This window comes from Talpa europaea (assembly GCF_964194135.1).
Source record: "Talpa europaea genome assembly, chromosome: 1".
In the NCBI taxonomy this organism is placed as follows: domain Eukaryota; kingdom Metazoa; phylum Chordata; class Mammalia; order Eulipotyphla; family Talpidae; genus Talpa; species Talpa europaea.
In genome coordinates, this window is record NC_140073.1 from 2,256,857 (window position 1) to 2,274,043 (window position 17,187).

General features: G+C 63.7%; 2 protein-coding genes across 2 annotated transcripts; both read left to right on the forward strand.

Moving 5' to 3' along the window:
- Positions 1 to 202: 202 nt before the first annotated feature.
- MRGPRF (MAS related GPR family member F) lies at positions 203 to 3,908 on the forward strand (the record flags this gene model as incomplete). Its single annotated transcript, XM_084236168.1, has 2 exons — positions 203 to 250; positions 2,925 to 3,908. 2 exons carry the CDS (start codon positions 203 to 205, stop codon positions 3,906 to 3,908), a joined length of 1,032 nt encoding a protein of 343 aa, XP_084092294.1.
- Positions 3,909 to 7,344: 3,436 nt separating this feature from the next.
- MRGPRD (MAS related GPR family member D) lies at positions 7,345 to 14,561 on the forward strand (the record flags this gene model as incomplete). Its single annotated transcript, XM_084252012.1, has 2 exons — positions 7,345 to 7,598; positions 13,601 to 14,561. 2 exons carry the CDS (start codon positions 7,345 to 7,347, stop codon positions 14,559 to 14,561), a joined length of 1,215 nt encoding a protein of 404 aa, XP_084108138.1.
- Between the last annotated feature and the right edge of the window lie 2,626 nt (positions 14,562 to 17,187).

Genomic DNA, 17,187 nt, shown 5'->3' on the forward strand with positions numbered 1-17,187 from the left:
GCCTTTTCTCAAAGGTGTTGCTGAGGGCCACAGGCCTGGAGCCTAGGGGCCGGGGACAGGTCTGGAGGGTGGACGGTGGACAGAGGTCTGGAGGGTGGATGGTGAGCCCCCCTGATGTACTCTTTCTGCCTTTGCCAGGTGGCGCACGCAGGCCCGTGAGCTGTGAGCAGAGCCGAGAGGAATCAGGCTGCTGGGCCTGGAGATGGTGGGGAACTGCTCCTGGGAGGCCCAGCCCGCAGACAGGAGCAAGGCAAGTGCAGGGCTGGGGGGGGGGGGGCACTGCGGGCGTCTCTGGGCTGAGTGGGTGGGGGTAGGGGGCCCAGCACCTCCCCTCTGTTGCTACACCTCACCCTTCACGTAGCTTCCAGCAGAAGGTGGCAGCAGGGCCCATGGGCTGTGTGGCCTGGCACTCGGGTCCCGTGTCTCCTGACCTGTCACTAACCTCGGAAGACTTGGTCCTTCTCTCCCCTGCAGAGGTGGGGAGGTCAGCTCTTTCCCACGGCCAGGCCCTGCCAGGAGACCCTGAGATGTAAGTCCAAGGTGACCTTGATGTCCCGTGTCCCACAATGACCCTGCCAGAGTTGCCCCAGGCGGGGATCACCTCCTATGGCCAGAACCCCCCACCCCTTCTTCTTGGAGGGCCTCAAAGCCCCTGCATTCACCCTCCCCCATGCCCCCCACACCCCGCAGCCCAGGGAGAAGGCTCTCGAGTTGGGAGGGCCTCGAGTTAGCCTAGCGCAGCCCCTCCCACATTTGAAGAAACTGAGGCTCACGCCAGAGCTGGGCCAGGGCAAGCCCAAGGGCTGGGCAAAGCCGGAGCGCCTCCTGGACCCTGAACTCAGCTCCTGAGGCCCTTTCAGCCTCCCACACTGCCCACTGCGGGACCCCTAGAGGCAGAGGCAGGCTAGCTGGGGGAGTCCCCAGAAATGGGGGAGAGGAGAGCACAGGGAGGGCTGGGCAGACGTACTAGGCGTGCGCTGGCGAGGGCCCACACGCGAGTGACTCACCCAGTCTCCACACTGGCGCCCAGGAGGGCTTGGCTGATGCCCCAGCCTGCGTGTGAGCAGCACTGTAGCCCAGCCCCCACGCCCACGCCAGCCTGCCGCCCGCTCCTCTCCTGCAGCGGGGACTGGCTCCAGGGGCTTGCCCACCCTGGTTCGGGGATGGCCGGGTCTGCTCCCGGCTCCGAGCCGCTGGGGCCTGGGGCGGTCACGCGGGAGGAGTGCGGGCTGGGCCAGGGCGCGTGCGGGAGTGGGGCTGACCTGCCCTGCGCGGTGACAGCTGGCGGGCAGGAGCCCCTTCCAGGGCCGCCTTGACCTCCCACATCTCCCCAAGGCTCCCCGACACCCTGTAGTCAGGGCTTCCAGAGCCAGGCCAGTGGGCTCCCCTCGTGTGGGGCGCCCACTGCATTCTGGGCCAGCCTTCGGCCAGCACGGGGCCATCTGGATGGTGCAGGATGGCTCTGCCTGCAGAACCTTCCGGGTCTTGCTTTTGTTTTTGTTTGGGGGAGGCCTCAGTGAAGGGAACTGACCCCCAGCCTGGGAAGAGGTTGTGGGGGCCGGGAAAGGCGAAGGCCAGGGTCAGGCGCTGGCGAGCAGGGATGGATTGGTGATGTCTGCGGGGGCGGGCAGCAGGCAGTGACCGCGCCCAGGTCACCTTTGCCACTGGAATGAGAGGTCACAGTGACAGCCTGAAGCCGAGTCCAGCTTGCAGATTGTTGTGTTTGGCCCACACGATGTTTTTTAAATGCTAGTGTTTAAAGATCAGGATATTTCACATTAGAATCTAGAGCTCTGGCTCCTCTGGTGGGGGGAGAACGGTCAGCTGCTCCTCCAGTGGTGCCCCCAGCTCCCGAGAGGCTGCCCACTTCCCTCACTCGGTTTGCCACTGTCCCCCGGCCGGTCACTCTTGCAGCTGGCCCACGTATCGGCCTGGACTCTGCGGCGAGACTGATGTCAGGTGGCCTCAGCCAGCCAGGCCATCGTCCCGACTGTGAGGGGCTTGCCCACACTTGAGCCTCTTGGCCAAGAGCCCAGAGGTCACCATGGCCCAGCAGGGCTGCTGATTCCCCAGCCCCCGCCCTGGGAGAGGCAGGTCCTGCTCCAGCGAGACCCATGGCCCACCTTTTGTTTTTGTAACTCGCAGGTGACTTTATTATTTTCAAATAAATATTTCCATGCATCAGTGTGAACGTCTCGCGTGTATAGAAAGTTTGCAAAAACAGTGCCAGTGCCATGCATACCCACAGCCTCCCCTGTGGCCAGTCTCTGACCAAGCGTGCTCTCCATGGGCGTCTCGGCCGACAGACCGGCCTCCCGAATGCCTTGGAAGCAAGTTGCAGACACCAAGCCCCGAGCCCCCAGTGTCCCACCTGAGGACAAGGACACGCCCATCGCCACGGCGCATTTCCCTCCAGGCAAGCGTGACCTGGTGCAATACCGCTCTCTGGACATGGGCCAGTGCCGGGCCCCCCACCCCGCTAGCATCGGGCGGCTGTCAGCGCCAGGCCTAGGTGACAGCAGTTCTTGTCCTTGTCTCCGCAGCCGCCTTCACCTTCGCCTTGAAACACTTGCTCAGCTGCCCCTCACCGCGCAGGCGTGGGCCTTTTTGACCTGTCTATTCAGACAGGCGAGCAGCCAGGGTCCCCGGGGGCTGTGATTTCCAGTGCCTCGGAGAGAGGCCAAGTCTGCAGACACAGCAGTAGCGTCAGGTGGGGTCAGCGTGTCTTCTGCTCTCATGGAGCATCTGTGGGGTGACCAGAGCTGCTGCCCCTGCAGGTCTGGGAGCCACACCAGCCACAGGTGCAGGGTTTGGGTGTAGGCACGGGTGTGGGGCGAGGTGGAGGGCACAGGTGGGGGGCGCAGGTTCGGGGTGCAGGTGCAGGTCTGGGCCTTCACCGGCTGTCTCCCTCCACGCCTGCACAGATGTGTCCCGGCCCCAGCGAGGCCCCGGAGATCTACAGCCGAGGCTTCCTGACCATCGAGCCCATCAGTCCGCTGCCCCCGCCAGCCGTCATGAACTACATCTTCCTGCTGCTCTGTCTGTGTGGGCTGGTGGGCAACGGGCTGGTCCTCTGGTTTTTTGGCTTCTCCATCAAGAGGACCCCCTTCTCCATCTACTTCCTGCACCTGGCCAGCGCCGACGCGGGCTACCTCTTTAGCAAGGCCGTGTTCTCCATCCTGAACACCGGGGGCTTCCTGGGCACCTTCGCCGACTACATCCGGGCCGTGTGCAGGGTCGCGGGGCTGTGCACGTTCGTGGCCAGTGTGGGCCTCCTGCCGGCCATCAGCTCCGAGCGCTGCGCGTCCGTCCTCTTCCCCGCCTGGTACTGGCACCAGCGGCCCCGGCGCCTGTCAGCCGTGGTGTGCGCCCTGCTCTGGGCCCTGGCTCTCCTGGTCACCGGCATCCACCACTACTTCTGCGTCTTCCTGGACCGCCAGGCCTCGGGGCCCGCCTGCAGGCACATGGACACCTTCCTGGGCATCCTGCTGTTCCTGGTCTTCTGCCCGCTCATGGTGCTGCCCTGCCTGGCGCTCATCCTGCACGTGGAGTGCCGGGCCCGGCGGCGCCAGCGCTCAGCCAAGCTCAACCACGTGGTCCTGGCCACGGACTCCGTGTTCCTCGTGTCCTCCATCTACTTGGGGATCGACTGGTTCCTCTTCTGGGTCTTCCAGATCCCGGCCCCCTTCCCAGAGTACGTCACGGACCTGTGCATTTGCATCAACAGCAGCGCCAAGCCCGTGGTCTACTTCCTGGCCGGGAGGGACAAGTCCCAGCGGCTGTGGGAGCCGCTCCGGGTGGTCTTCCAGCGGGCCCTGCGGGACGGCGCTGAGCTGGGGGAGGCGGGGGCGGGCACGCCCAACACCGTCACCATGGAGATGCAGTGCACCCCTGGGAATGCCTCCTGAGCTGCCCCGGGTGGAGGGAGCCAGGGGCGGCCCTGGCCACTGGGGACCCCTTGCCGTTGGGCAGACAGAAACAGGGCCTGGCCCACGGGCACAGAAGAGTCTGCTTCTGCCCCGCGTGTCTTACTGTCCCAGATTTAGGGGTTCTGGGGATGCCGAGACCCAGAGCAGCCACCTCCAAACTTACAGGTGGTCCTGCCAGGTGCCCCCGCCCACCTCCCCCAGCGCTCCTGCTGTGCCCCATTGTCAGAGGTGCCAGCTGGGGGCCGTCCTCACCCAGGCTGGCCAGCAAAGGACAGGAGGGGGTCGCCCAGCCCATGCGCCTCCTGACCCTTTGGTCAGCACCCCTGAAAGCCACACAGCCTGCACCGCCCACCACCGGCCAGCAGCCCCCTCCCTGCTGCGAGACCCCACGGTCTCCATCCCTCCCGGGGGACAGTGAGGGCAGAGCTGACCTTATGGTGCTACCTGGGACAGGCGCCCCTTAACCTGCCTCGAAGTTCAGTCTCTATAAACAATGTCCCTGCCCCCGGGACCAAAACCTTAGTGACTTACGGGCACGTCTGGCCTGTGAGCAGCTGAGACAGGAGGAAGAACCAGCAACCAGAGGCCGTGACTCCTCCGACTCCCACTCAGCCAGCCGCTCCCCGCCGCTCCTGGAGCCCGCGCCTGGCCCGGCTGCTGCCCGCCTGGCCTCAGCCTCCTGCACACCCGCTGCCGGCCTCCGGGCTCCTCCCCACCTGCAAATGGGCTCTGGCTCGGCCCCGGCCCCTGCCCACCAGCCAGCACGGTGCCCAGCGCAGCCAAAGGACGTTTGATGAAAGACAATAAATGTGCATCAATAAACGCTTTCCCTCTGCGCTCGGGAAGCCTGTGGCCCTCTGTGCACCCGTGGCCCAGTGCCCGCAATGGGGAGGCCCAGGGCAGCAGAGCCCCCGAGGGGATGGGGCACCCCAGAGGGGCAGTGGAGCCCCAGAGGGGCAGCCCATCTCCACCCCTGCAGCCCGCTCTCTCCCGCCTTGGTCTCCCTCCCCCGCTGGCCTGTTTGCACTATGGGGGCCCCTTCTCCTTCCAGGGGACCCACGTCCTCTGTTGGCTGCACCCACTCAGGGGTTCCGCTCCTGGGGGCTTTATCCCCACTGTGCTGAGTGACACCACCTGACAAGGGTCCCACCGCTGCCCGTCTGGAATGCCCCCTGCATCCTGAGCTCTCTGGGGCAGGCGCTGACCTCCCGTGCCCAGCCCCCCAACTTCCCAGCCATGATCAGGCCCCTCCCAGGAGACAGGCTCAGCAGGGGGCCGAAGCCCCTGCCTCCCCTCAGCCCCAGGAGGGCCCCATCCCAGGCTCCTGGAATCCAGCCTGGGCCACACCCCTCTGGGGACCACTCTGCAGACGCTTGCCTCTGCGTGGGCCAAGGAGACACAAGGCAGAGAGCCCAGGCTGGGGGTGGGATGCGTGCAGCTCAGAGGGCGAGCGGGGCTGCTGGCGGGTGAGGTGCCACCGTGTCTGTGCTCTGCCCGCAGACCCCGGGTCCGCTCTGCCTTCCCGATGGCCGGGAGCAGGGGCTTCCTTGCTGAGCTGACCCCCGAGTGCCTTCTCCTGGTGACCAGCCCCCAGCAGGCTCAGCCTCCTGTTCACTCCAGGCCGCCGCCCTCCTCCTCCACTTTCCAACAGTCCCAACCACACCCCAGCTCTGCGGAGAGGGGGCGTCTGTAGGGGTCCCAGAGCAGGGGTGGAGACCACAACATCTGCCTCCTCATTCCTGGACACACAGGCAAGAGGTGTGTCCTGAGGGCCCTGGGCAGGCAGAAAGGCCTCCAATCCTGTAGGGGTCAGGGTGTCTGGGAGCCTGGCACCCCAGGGCTCAGGGACTCCCAATCCCCAAGAATTCTCCCTCCAGAGCCCCAGCTCAGCCCTGGTCTTGTGGGGACCAGCTCCCAACCCAGGGTCCTGAGGGGCCTTCCTAAGAGGGTCCAGTGACTGAGGGCCCAGGCCAGGGCGGCAAGTGCCCTCACCCCCTGCAGTGCCAGGAGGTCAGGGAGGGCCCCGGGTACATCAGCCTTGGAGCCGCTCAGCCTGGGGCAGGGGTGAGCACCAGGATGGAGCCCCCACCTCTGGGCCCTTCCTTGGTGGGTGCTTAGCACAAACCTCCATCTACCCCTGCTGGGCCCCGGAGGACCCTGTACCCATCCACGCCCTGGACCTCCCCATCTCTGTGCTAATGGAGGTGGCTGCACAGATGGCTGCTGGGCAGACCGCAGGTCCCCGCCACGCCCCCTCCCTCCTTGCGAGTGCACTTATTACAGCCTCGGGGGCTGCTGCAGGGGCGGGCGGCTGCCCACCCTCACCCTGCTGGGCCTCAGTGTCCCCAAATGCTAGGTGCGCCCTCTCGGAGTTGGCATTACCTCGGTCAGGCGTGGGGTACAGTGGCAGGCAGGGGGGAGGCTGCTGCAGGTGGCACGGTCACAGAGCGGCCAACCCCAGTGCAGAGCGAGGGCAGTGACCACCATGGACTGAGGTATCCATGCTGGGCCTGGACCAAGCACGCCAGGAGCCATAGCAGGGATCATCCCAGTACAGACAGCACGAGCCCACTGCAGGAGCCGCACCCACCATGGTGCTCCTCATCCAGGCTGACAGGCCTGGCCAGAGCCCCAGCCGCGTGTCCCTGGACCTCAGGCCTCTGACCTCTGTGATTCCCATCAGCAAAACACTGGGATTTGGGGCCCAGGGTGACGTGTCAAGGATGAGCCCATCCCCGCCCAGAACCACCCAGGCCAGCCCTGGTGGGTTCCACTGTCAGCCGAGGCCAAAGGAGGGTGGGCCCCTTCCGGGCACGGGCATCTGAAACCGGGGGCCAGGGAAGGGTGAGTGCTCACGGACGGTGCGGCCACCGCCTCTGCCGGCTGAGGCCTCGGCCCTCTTCCTTTTCCATCTCACTGGCAGGAAACGGAAGGCCTCCTGGCACCCGCCCCGCTTGCCGCCGACTCCCTGCCAGCTGCGGTTTGGAGAGCACCGGGCTTCATGTTTAACGCCAGAGCGAAAGCCTGAGATGGTTTCACATACACACAGTTTGCTGGAGGCCCTCGGCCCAGACGACCCCTCCTCCCAGCACCCGGGGGTCCGTCCCAAAGCAGGACAGAGAGGCGGGCCACAGGGTCTCGCCCCTCAGCACGCGGGAGGAGCCCAGGCCCAGGAAACGTGCCTTGAAATGTGTCCCGCGGGTCACGAGGCAGGAGCCACGCGGGTTGTATTTTAAGCTGGCCGGGCTGGAAAGTTGGAGAAGACAACAGGGCCCGGCTCACACAATTAAGACTCAAGGAAACTCTGCATCGAGGAGGCGGGCCCGCCAGAAGGGCCAAGTTTCTGGGCCCGCCAGAAGCACCCACTCCCGCAGCTTTTTCAAATATTTTTATAACTGCTTTAGCTGTGGCCTAAATGACGGGCAACAAAGTCACGCACATGTGGCCGTGTGCCCAGGCCATGGCCAAAGCCACACGGGGAATGTTTCTGCCCACACAAGACGATGTTCCCATCGGCCCCTGCAGGTTTCTTGGTGCCCCAGAGCCCCCCGCCAGCGGCAGCAGCCGGTCCTCCCTGCGCCACACCACAGGTTCCCCCAGACTTGGCCGCAGCGTGGCCAGGACTTCTGCTGATAACACGGGGCCCGAGTCCACCCTGGCCTGTGGCAGGTGTGTGTGGATGAGAGAGGGGTGTGGTGCAGACGCGTGTTTAAGGGAGCTTACTGACTCAGGGACCAGGAAAGTTCTAGAAGTGATTTTGTTTTCAGACATAGATGGAACAGGGGGCTCAAATCATGTCCGGGAGGTTCCTCCTCTCTCTCTGTCTCCATGTTGCATTTATTCTCAGCGGCACATTCGACACTTCATCCATCTCCAGAGAGACACAGAGGCCCCGGTGGCCCCAGGCACGTGCCCGCCCCCGCGCGGGGTCCAACCAACCAGGGGAGGCCCAGGGGAAATCAGGCGCAGCGGCTCAGACAGGGTCCATGCAGACCCCATTCCTCCCGCAACATCCCCCCACCCAGACACCCACTTCTTTCCCACGAGTTAAAATGCACCCACCCAAATCCGCAGCTGAGCTCTGCAGCAGGAAAGGCGCCCCTCACTCCCCCGGAAGAGACAGTCCTAAGCTGACTCCGGGTTCACAGCCTCGGCTGCCTGGATCTCTCCCCATCAGACCCGGAGACACCCCCTCGGGGGTCGGTGCCCAAGGGCCGAATGATGGCCACACTCGAGATGCAGTGGAAAGGACGGACGGGGCCGGCCATGGACAGGGAGAGCCCCGTCCCCTGCAGGGCTGGGCTGCGGCCCCGCCTGCTCTGACCAGGTGCACGGGCAGTGAGCTTGTGGCAGCCATCACCGTGGCCCCAGAGTCCAGGCGCCTCCACACTGGGGGCTGGACCCAGTGACTGACTGGCCGGCAGAATGGGGCAAAGACAACCAGGACCTCGCACTGGCATCCTCTTGCTGGTGGGCTCTGCCGGGATGACCTTAATGAAGAAGGCCCTGGGCTGCCAGCGGCCTGAGCAGTCAGGACAAGAGGATGGAGGCCGAGTCCAGTCTACAAGGAGCTGAGTCCTGTCAACACCACACACACCGGGTCCTGGCCAGGCCTGCGGTGAGGCCCTGCCAGAGCACCTCTTGTGGCGCCGGCGCAGGCTTTGGAGGTGGCCGCTACACGAGTCGGGGTGTCGCTGACCAAGCAGCCCCCTGCACCCCTTTACAGCATTGGGATTCTTTGCTCTCAGTCAGCCCCAAAACCCAGATCCCTTGAGAGCCTCCTCTGGGTACACAGGGGGCGGAGGGCAAAGGGCAGAGCCTCCTGGCTCCCAGGTGCCACACGTGAGCAGTCAGCCTAGCCCTTTGACCCCCCGCGGGGCCCTCACTCAAGCTGCCCCCCTCCCTGCCCAGGATGAAAGGCTGTGGAGGCCAGAGCCGCAGCTGTGGGAGTGGGTGCCCGCACCCCTGTGGACGCACAGGGGCAGAGAGGAGCTGCCTGCGCTGTCACCACCCTCCCCCCAGGACCGGGGGCCCACCTCCTCTTGCTTCGCTCACTCTCTCTCCAAAGCTGACACCAGGGGCTCCCCCCCACCACAGGGCAGGGCCATGAGGACGACACCACAGCCCAGAACCTCAGCTCTCAGTGACCCGGCCCCTCAGGTACCCGGCACGCAGGGCGACAGGTGCACTGGCAGCCTGCAGCCTGCCCCGGGTGGGGTACTTGGTTTTCTTGGTGTTCTCCACTCCCCGGGTGGGGAAGTGGGGGGAAGGTGTCCAACCCAGGCTGAGGTGGTCCCCTCACCCCACAGCCACATGTCCCCAGGGCTCTTGGCCAGTTGGGAGAGGCCAGGAGGGACGCCCAGCTCTTCAGTGAGGACTCGGACACTCGAGGGGACACCTGAGCCCCCCCAACAAGTGGCAGGGCTCCACTGGAAATAAGGGCCCGGACTCCGGGTCCAGGGCGCCCTCTCCGCCCTGCTGAGGAGCGAGCTCCAGTCCATTAGCCAGAGTATCTTCTCCGGGCAGGGGCCAGGGGAGGACATAATGGCCTGTCCTAGCCCGCAAAAGCCTGTGTTCCCCACCCTGAGCCCACTAATGCTCGGGGGCCTCCCTGGCTTCCCGGACGGGCTAGGAGAGAGGGGACCCTCCTCGGGCCCCCAGCCTCGTGCTCCTTCCCCTGCAGCCCAGCCCTCCAGGCAGGGGGGAGGCCACGCCTGCCCAGGCCCATTAGCCTCCCCTGGGGACAGGCACCCTTCCTGCATTTATACCTCACGCTCGCACTCTCCTCAGAGGGAGCCGGCCACGGCTCTCAGGCAGGGGCGGGCAGGGGCTCCTATGAGGCCAATTGGGGGTCAGCAGAAGACAGCCCCCCACGGCCTGCCGAGTCTGCAAGGACAGAGGGGCCTCGGGGCCAGGCGACAGGTGGCTGCGGAAACCCCACGCGGACGGAGCGAGGAGGGTCCAGGCCCCTGCCCCGTGGAGAGCAGGTAAGAGGCCCTGCCTCTGCCCATGGCGGGTGGGGCACGGCGGAGCTGCCGCGGGCCGTGGCGAGGCCGCTGGGTGACCGGCCAGAGTCTCGGCGTCTCTGAGCTGGCTTCTTCCCACACATTGAAACCAACTTCCCAGACCTTTAAAGCTGCGATAAGTCCACATCGCCCAGCCTAGGTGCCAGGGAAAAGGGGGTCACTCAAGGTCTGGGGACACTTTAAGGGGAAGTCGTACAAAAAGCAGCTATGAAACAGCCGGCGAGACAGTTCACTGATGTAAAAACAAAGTGACACGTCACTGCAGAGAGCAAGCCCTCCAAGGCCGGGCCGGGCTGTGGCCCCCGAATGTCTTAGACGAAGGCTGTTTGTGAGCGGGGCCCAGCGGCTCCCTCCTTCCTGCAGGCCTCGGGCAGTGAGAGGCCGGCGAGCTAGCACCCCAGGGAGGACTCACCCCTGATTAAAGCAACTTGTGCTTCCAAAAAAACAATGAAGTAGAGCAAGGCAGCTCGGGCAGCCATGTGGAAGCTGATTTTAACCTTTAAGGAAGAGGAGAAACGAGCTCAGGCGGACGGATCTCCGCGTCCCTAGAGGCTCTGCGGAGGTTCCCGCAACAGGAGGGCTGTACCGGGCGCCTGCGTCTGCGAACCCCCCAGCAGGGGCCACTGAGAACAGGCTGCAGCGGAGCCCCCTCCCAGCCACACCTCCAAGCACCCCGAGAATCACTCACTGGCAGAAAGGAGATGAAAGTAGAACATTCTTTGAAAACGAAAATATCTAAAACCCAACTACGGGAGGCCAGATGGCAGCACAACACCCCCAAAGGCCCGGAAGGTGTCTCTGAAGTGCTGAGCCCGGGTGGGGCGGGAGGAGGGATTTTGTATTTCCTCTGTTCTGATGGTCTAGGCGTCCCCCTGTGTGTTCCATAATGAACACGAAACACCTTTGACAGTCAGGGCAGGAGGGGGCCGGGGGAGGAGGGGGCCGGGCGAGGGGTGGTCTCGCAGCCGCATAATGTGGAGGGGTCGGCCGGAGCAGATTAGCCTGCGTGAGGCCAGCCCTGGGTGGCCCTGCCGCTCAAAGAAGGCGAAGGCGGCACCCAGAATCGGGGGCCACTCCCTGCCTGGACGGGGGTGGGGGGTGGGGGAGCACGGAGCCCAGCGCCCACAGAGGAATTAAAGCCCCAGATTGCAGGTTCCCGGGAGGAGAGCTGGATTTAACGTGGGCGGGCGTGATGCCAGCCTCCGGCCCAAGAAATCCATCCAAAACCTGGTCCTGGACCAGAGAACCATGGAGCATCCACAGGGGCCAGTGACCAAGGCCACAGACTCCTGTGACCCTGGGGGGCCCCGTTGGAAAGGAATAGACCCCCTGCAGAAAGTCAGTGATTGCCAAGCACGTGGAGAATGGACGGGACCTCTAGGAGCACTAACAAAAAGTGGGTACATCAGATCCACTTTGGGGTTAGAATGCATTAAGGATGAGGGTGGAGGCGGGGAGCTGGGCTTCCGCAGGATACACAGGCCCGGCCCACAGCCTTCCACAAGGCTCCGGGTGGGCGCAGGAGGAGAAAGCCGCAGCCACCTCCATGTGGGGGTCTTCCCCACAGCAATCGGAAAACAAGCCACGGGTCATTGAAAGAACAATCCAACAGGTACATAAAGCAAGCCCCAAATTGGCTAAGAGCACACGCCAGCAGTGCTGTGATGTTACACGTCAACAACAGAAAGCAGGCAACGTGTGCATTGTGACGTGGGATTTCTAAATAATGCACGGAATTTTTTTATTTTAATTGGAAATCTTTTAGGATTTGGACATGAACAGAAGTGAAGAGACTAGAGACCCAAACTCATCAAGCTCCTAAAGAAATCCAGGCACCTCTATGGTCCCAAACACCTATTTGGAAAAGAAGAAAGTCAGAAAATTAATGACCTGAGCGTGCAACACGAGGAGCTGAAGAAAGAATCACAACTTACAACCGAAGAAAGAGGAAGACGTTAACGCGTCGCCCGGGGGAATAAGAAGCAAAGTAACCACAAGAGAATTTTTAAAAAATAAATAAAAAAATAAAATAAAACTCTGACAAACTGAAAAGGAAAAGAAGCAGCACAAACAAGAGCTGGCCATTCTATTGAACTGAAGTTTTTAACATGACAGTAACTGCTGGAGACGCTGGTAAGTGTGAGCCAGGAAGCACTGATAATTGTCTGGTAAATATTACCACCTGCTCTACGTAAAGAAGAGATTAAAGCTCTGAATCGACCTAAAATGGTAAATAAATTGGAGCTGTAGTATTTTCTTAAAGCCAGGGCGATCCACTGGCACTCCCATTAAAATACCAGGCCAGATGGTTCTGCCTTCTGCCAAACCGTCAAAGAAAGAGGACCTTTCTGGACAAAGAATACCCCCCAAATCACCTCAGGACCCCGATACAGGCCCCGGCCCTGAAATAAGAAACAGACAAGGGTAGCGACAAGAGAGAAAATTACAGGCCAATTTGATTTATGAAAACAGAAAATTTTCTTTAAAAAAATCAGAAGGAAAAAAAAACAACAACACCAGAGCAAACTAGAAATGGTTTGTCCTAGAAACAGAGGGACAATGTGATAAACTTCATCACTTCTTCATGATAAAAAATTCGCAGAAAACCAGAAAAGGAACTTTCCCATCTTGATAGCAGAAAATGCCAGAAGCTTAGCTCAGACAACCCAGGGAGGAAGAAAGTCCCCCGCAGGCTCTGCCATCCGGGAGAAGAGGCGTGTGAGGGCCGAGGCTCGCGGCCTGGCGTCCTGGCTAAGCTAGAAACCAGGGGACAGCAGAGTTGCAACAGTTGCGCAGAAGCTCATGCAGCCGCAAACCACAGACACAAGAAAATAAATCAGGACGTTTGCCTACTCGCAGGTCAGCGGCCCCTCCCCATGGCCAGGCCAGTGGCAGGGCGCTCCTGCCCACAGGATGCCTGGTCCCCAGAGTCCTGCGGCCTCAGGCTTCGATAGACAGACTCCAGGACAGGCCTCTGCACGAGAGGCACAGGGAAGAGGGCACTACCCCGGGGGCTGGGGTGGGGCCCACAGGGCAGCTGGGACCTCCTGGAGTTGAGGATGCAGGTCACGAGGAAGAGGGACTCGGGGAGAGGCGCCGTCGAGCACCCACAAAATACCACCTCAACGCCGCTGGCTGGGCGTGAGCAGAGTGTGCAGGAGCTGCCAGGGTGCAGGATGGGCTCCTGGGCCCAGGGGAGGTGAGGCCCGGAGCAGCCCCTGGACCGCACACGCACTCAGCCACGCAGGGGTCGGCGCCCCCAGTACACCGACGTGGCCCAGAGTGCCCGGGAGCCCCGAGGGACTAAGCCAGCGTGGGGTCGAGGTGGCCGTGGGTGGAGGGTGGGGCGCGCCGCACACGGCTGGAAGACAGGAAGAAAACACCAGCACGAATTCACAGTCAGCACAGATGTCAACGGAAACACATGGGGCAGCCGCTCCCTTTCGGAAAATAGTTGCGGCGCCCGAGGCCCTGAGTAACCAGGCTGGGACAGAGGCCGGGGCGGGGGCCGGGTGGGCCTCCGGGTCCCGCTCTCTTATAACAAGAACCGGGGTCAGGGCCCTGGGTAGGAAATTCCGGGGCCTCCCAGAGTCCCCAGGGTCCAGGCAACCCAGGACCTCACGCTGGCGCCTCTTCCTCCCACAGGATGGACCCAGCCCCCAATGGCAGCCTGAGCCCGGAGCCCGCCTCACTCTTCCCGGGGGTGGACACGCTGGGCACGGCCCACTGGGTGCTGAGCGCCCTGGTCGCCCTCACCTGTGCCTGCGGCCTGGCGGGCAACGGCCTGGTGATCCGGCTGCTGGCCGTCCACGGGCTGGGCGGCCCCTTCTGCCTCTACGTCTTGCACCTGGCGGTGGCCGACCTCCTCTTCCTTCTCTGCTTGGCCGCCATGCTGGGCCTGGAGACGGCGCCCCCGGCCAGCTGGAGCCCCAAGGCCTACGAGGCCTTGCAGAGGGTGAAGTACTTTGCCTACACCGCCAGCCTGAGCCTGCTGACCGCCATCAGCATGCAGCGCTGCCTGTCCACCCTCTTCCCCATCTGGTACAAGTGCCACCGGCCCCAGCGCCTCTCGGCGCTGGTGTCCACTCTGCTCTGGACCCTGGCGCTCCTGCTGCACGCGCTGGCCGCCTTCTGCAGCAGGTTCTGGCGCACCAAGCGCTGGTGTTTCACGGTGGACACCGTCTTCATCTCCCTGGTCTTAGGCATCTTCACGCCCGGGATGGTCCTGTCCAGTGGGGTCCTCTCCGTGCGCGTGCACAGAAGCTCCCAGCAGTGGCGGCGGCGGCAGCCCACGAGGCTGTACGTGGTCATCCTGGCATCCGTCCTGGTGTTCCTCGTCTGCTCCCTGCCCTTGGGCATTAACTGGTTCCTCCTCGACTGGCTGGAGCTGTCCCCGTGGACGAAGACGCTGCTCAGAGACCTGGGCCGCCTCTCCTCGTCTGTGAGCAGCAGTGCCAACCCCGTCATCTACTTCCTGGCGGGCCGCCGCAGGAGCCAGGGCCTGCGGGAGCCCCTGGGGGCCGTGCTGCAGCAGGTGCTGCGAGAGGAGCCCGAGATGGAGGCCGGGGAGACGCCCTCCTCCGGCACCAACGAGGGGGGCGTCTGAGAGCCGCCGCGTCCGGGGCCTGCTTGCCTGCCCCCACAGTGCCTGCTGACCGCGGCTGGGAGCCCCCCAGTCTGTATCACTCCCTGGCGGGGTCCCTTTCTTTTGTGCTGAACTCCCCACCCATCCCAGCAAGCTGCGCCCCAGATCTCCATGGACATCCGCTCCCAGCCCCTCTTCTCCCTATGACGGCAGGTGACTCCTGCCACCCTGGGCCCAGGCTGGCCCCGAGCCAGCTGGTGGCTTCAGCTGGCTGCCAGGGCGGTGCCACTGGTCCTGCTGATCTATCCACACCTGCAGCCTGCAGCCCACAGCCCGTAGTGGGGTCACCGTTGCCAGCCCCACTCTCACCAAGTGCAGGTCATGAGATGCCTCCGTCGTGCGGGGGGCCCCCCCGCCAGCACTTGACCCCTGACCTTTGCCTGGGGATGCCTCTCAGTCCACTCCCTCACACCACTGGTGTGGCCCAGGGTGGCCTCCACACTCCAGGCTGAGCGAGGCCGGTGGATGTGGTCAGCCACCTCAGGGGTGGTCAGGCAGGGTGGTTTCCGGGGCCTCTCGCTGCCAGAATGTCCTCCAGGGCACCTGCTTTGGGCCTGTGTCGGGCGCCTTGTCTGTGCTGTGGGCTGTGTGGGGGCTCTGTCTGTGGGGTGGGCTATACTGGGGGGCTGTGGGCTGTGTGGGGGGCTGTGACTCAGGGTTGACTACGGTCCTGTTGGGGATATGGACGGACACCTTCTCTGTTGGTGGACATTTGTCTCCCCCTCTGCCCGCTGTGAGCACCTGCTGACCCACACGTCGCCCTCTCTGGCCATGTCCAGCCTGACCAGCATCCCACCCACACTCTTTGTGGAAGGAGTGGGTGCCAGCCACACCCTCCCTGGGCATGGGGTGGGGGAGGCAGGCACTAGCACCCGCCGCCCCCTGGGGCCAGGGCAGCTCTCCCCCACTTCAGGTGCCCCCCAGCCCTCCAGGTCGTTTGTCTGAAGGGGCAGCTTCCCATCCCCCTGGAGAGCGTCCCCTCAACTCAAGGACAATCTAAGCTCACAACCTCCACGTGTCCACCACCTGCACCCGGTGACCCTGTGAAGGTGGGAGGGGACAGAGAAGGATGGGCCTGGACAGCTCCCGGGACACCCTGGAGCAGAGCCACTCACCGCCTGGTGCTCACAGCGCCACAGCTCCCCAAAGCTGCTCACAGCCCCTCAGGGGCAGGAGATTCCCCTGCAGAGGCCCCTCGAGGGCACACAGGAGAGAGATGGGCCCAGGCCTGGGGAGGGGGGACTCTGCCTCTGCTCCCGCCTCAGCCCTGCGGCCAGGTGGCCGCTGCCTTGGTCTCCTCCGACAGAGTGAACAGAAGGTTAATTCCAGGTCGGGGAACTTGGCACAAAATGAAGCCAACGCCGACCGACTGTGCCTCGGGCCACCCCAGGCTGTGAGGGCTGGCCGAGGGGATGTGGCGCTCCTGCCGCCCTCGCTCCAGGCTCACCGGCCACGAGCTGTCCGCCACGTGCTGACACCGTGGGGGGACCCCATGGAATTGTGGGCACAGGCCAGGGAAGGGTTAGAGGGACGGGGCATTGGAAACAGGAGGGCGGGCCCTGCGGGGTCCCTGGTCCACACTGCAGCAAGGCCCGCCAGGAGCAGGCCTGGTGCCAGGGTGGCTGCAGTTGGTGCCCCTCTGTCGTGTGACGGTGGCGCTGGGGGCAGCCTGTGGTCTTCCTCATTAGCACCAAGTGACACAACCCCTGGGCTTTGCTTTAGAATCGCCTAGAGGAGGAGGGTGTGGGAGAAGCAAGGAGGAGTGAAGCAGCTGTTGACCCTGGGGCTGCTCCTGAGGGCTGGCTACGCTCCTCTGTCTGTTGCTCGTGTGCCTTTGTGCCTTTAAATTTCCGGAGTGAAAATGGGGGGAGAGAAGAAAGAGGACAGATGGAGGCCCAGAGGGTAGCCTGGCTGGGCTGAGCGGCTGGCGGGGTCTGGACACGGGGACCCGTGGGGCCGGCAGCCTGTGCCCAAGGAGCACCACCATCCCCGGCCCAGGCCAGGGTGGCCAGGGGAGACCAGTGACCGGGGAGGCCCGGTAACAGGAGGCCTGTTAGGATGACACCACTTCCGCTGCCCCCAGAGGCCCCTCTCTGTCCCTCTGCCAAGGGGCATTTGCCTTCCCCTGACGGGGCTCTCTGCGGTCTGATGGGGGAGAGGCAGGAGCCTGCGGCACAGGGAAACAGACCAGGAATGGCGCGTCCCCAAGCAGCAGTATCCAGCAGTGTGGAGGGTGAGGGCAAGAGGACCACTTAGGAGTCTGAGGCACCGGCACTGACCTGGAACCTCTGACCCCAAGAGGCCCACTGGCCGGCCCAGCCCGGTGACCCCTGCCAAGCGCCCAGCCTGCAGGAGTGACCAGGCCGCCCCACCACTGAATCACTTGCTCCTGCTGATAAACAAAAGGCGGTGCAGGGAGAGGGAGCTGAGTGGGGACCCTGGCAAAGCCCCACCCAGAAGCCCCCCTTTCGGGCAAGCCCCGCCCCACCCACAAAGGTCTCTCCCAACCAAGCCCTGCCTGGAAGGCCCCAACTCAGAGCAAGCCCCGCCCCATCTGGGGAGGCTCCGCCCCTGCCCCGCCCAGAAG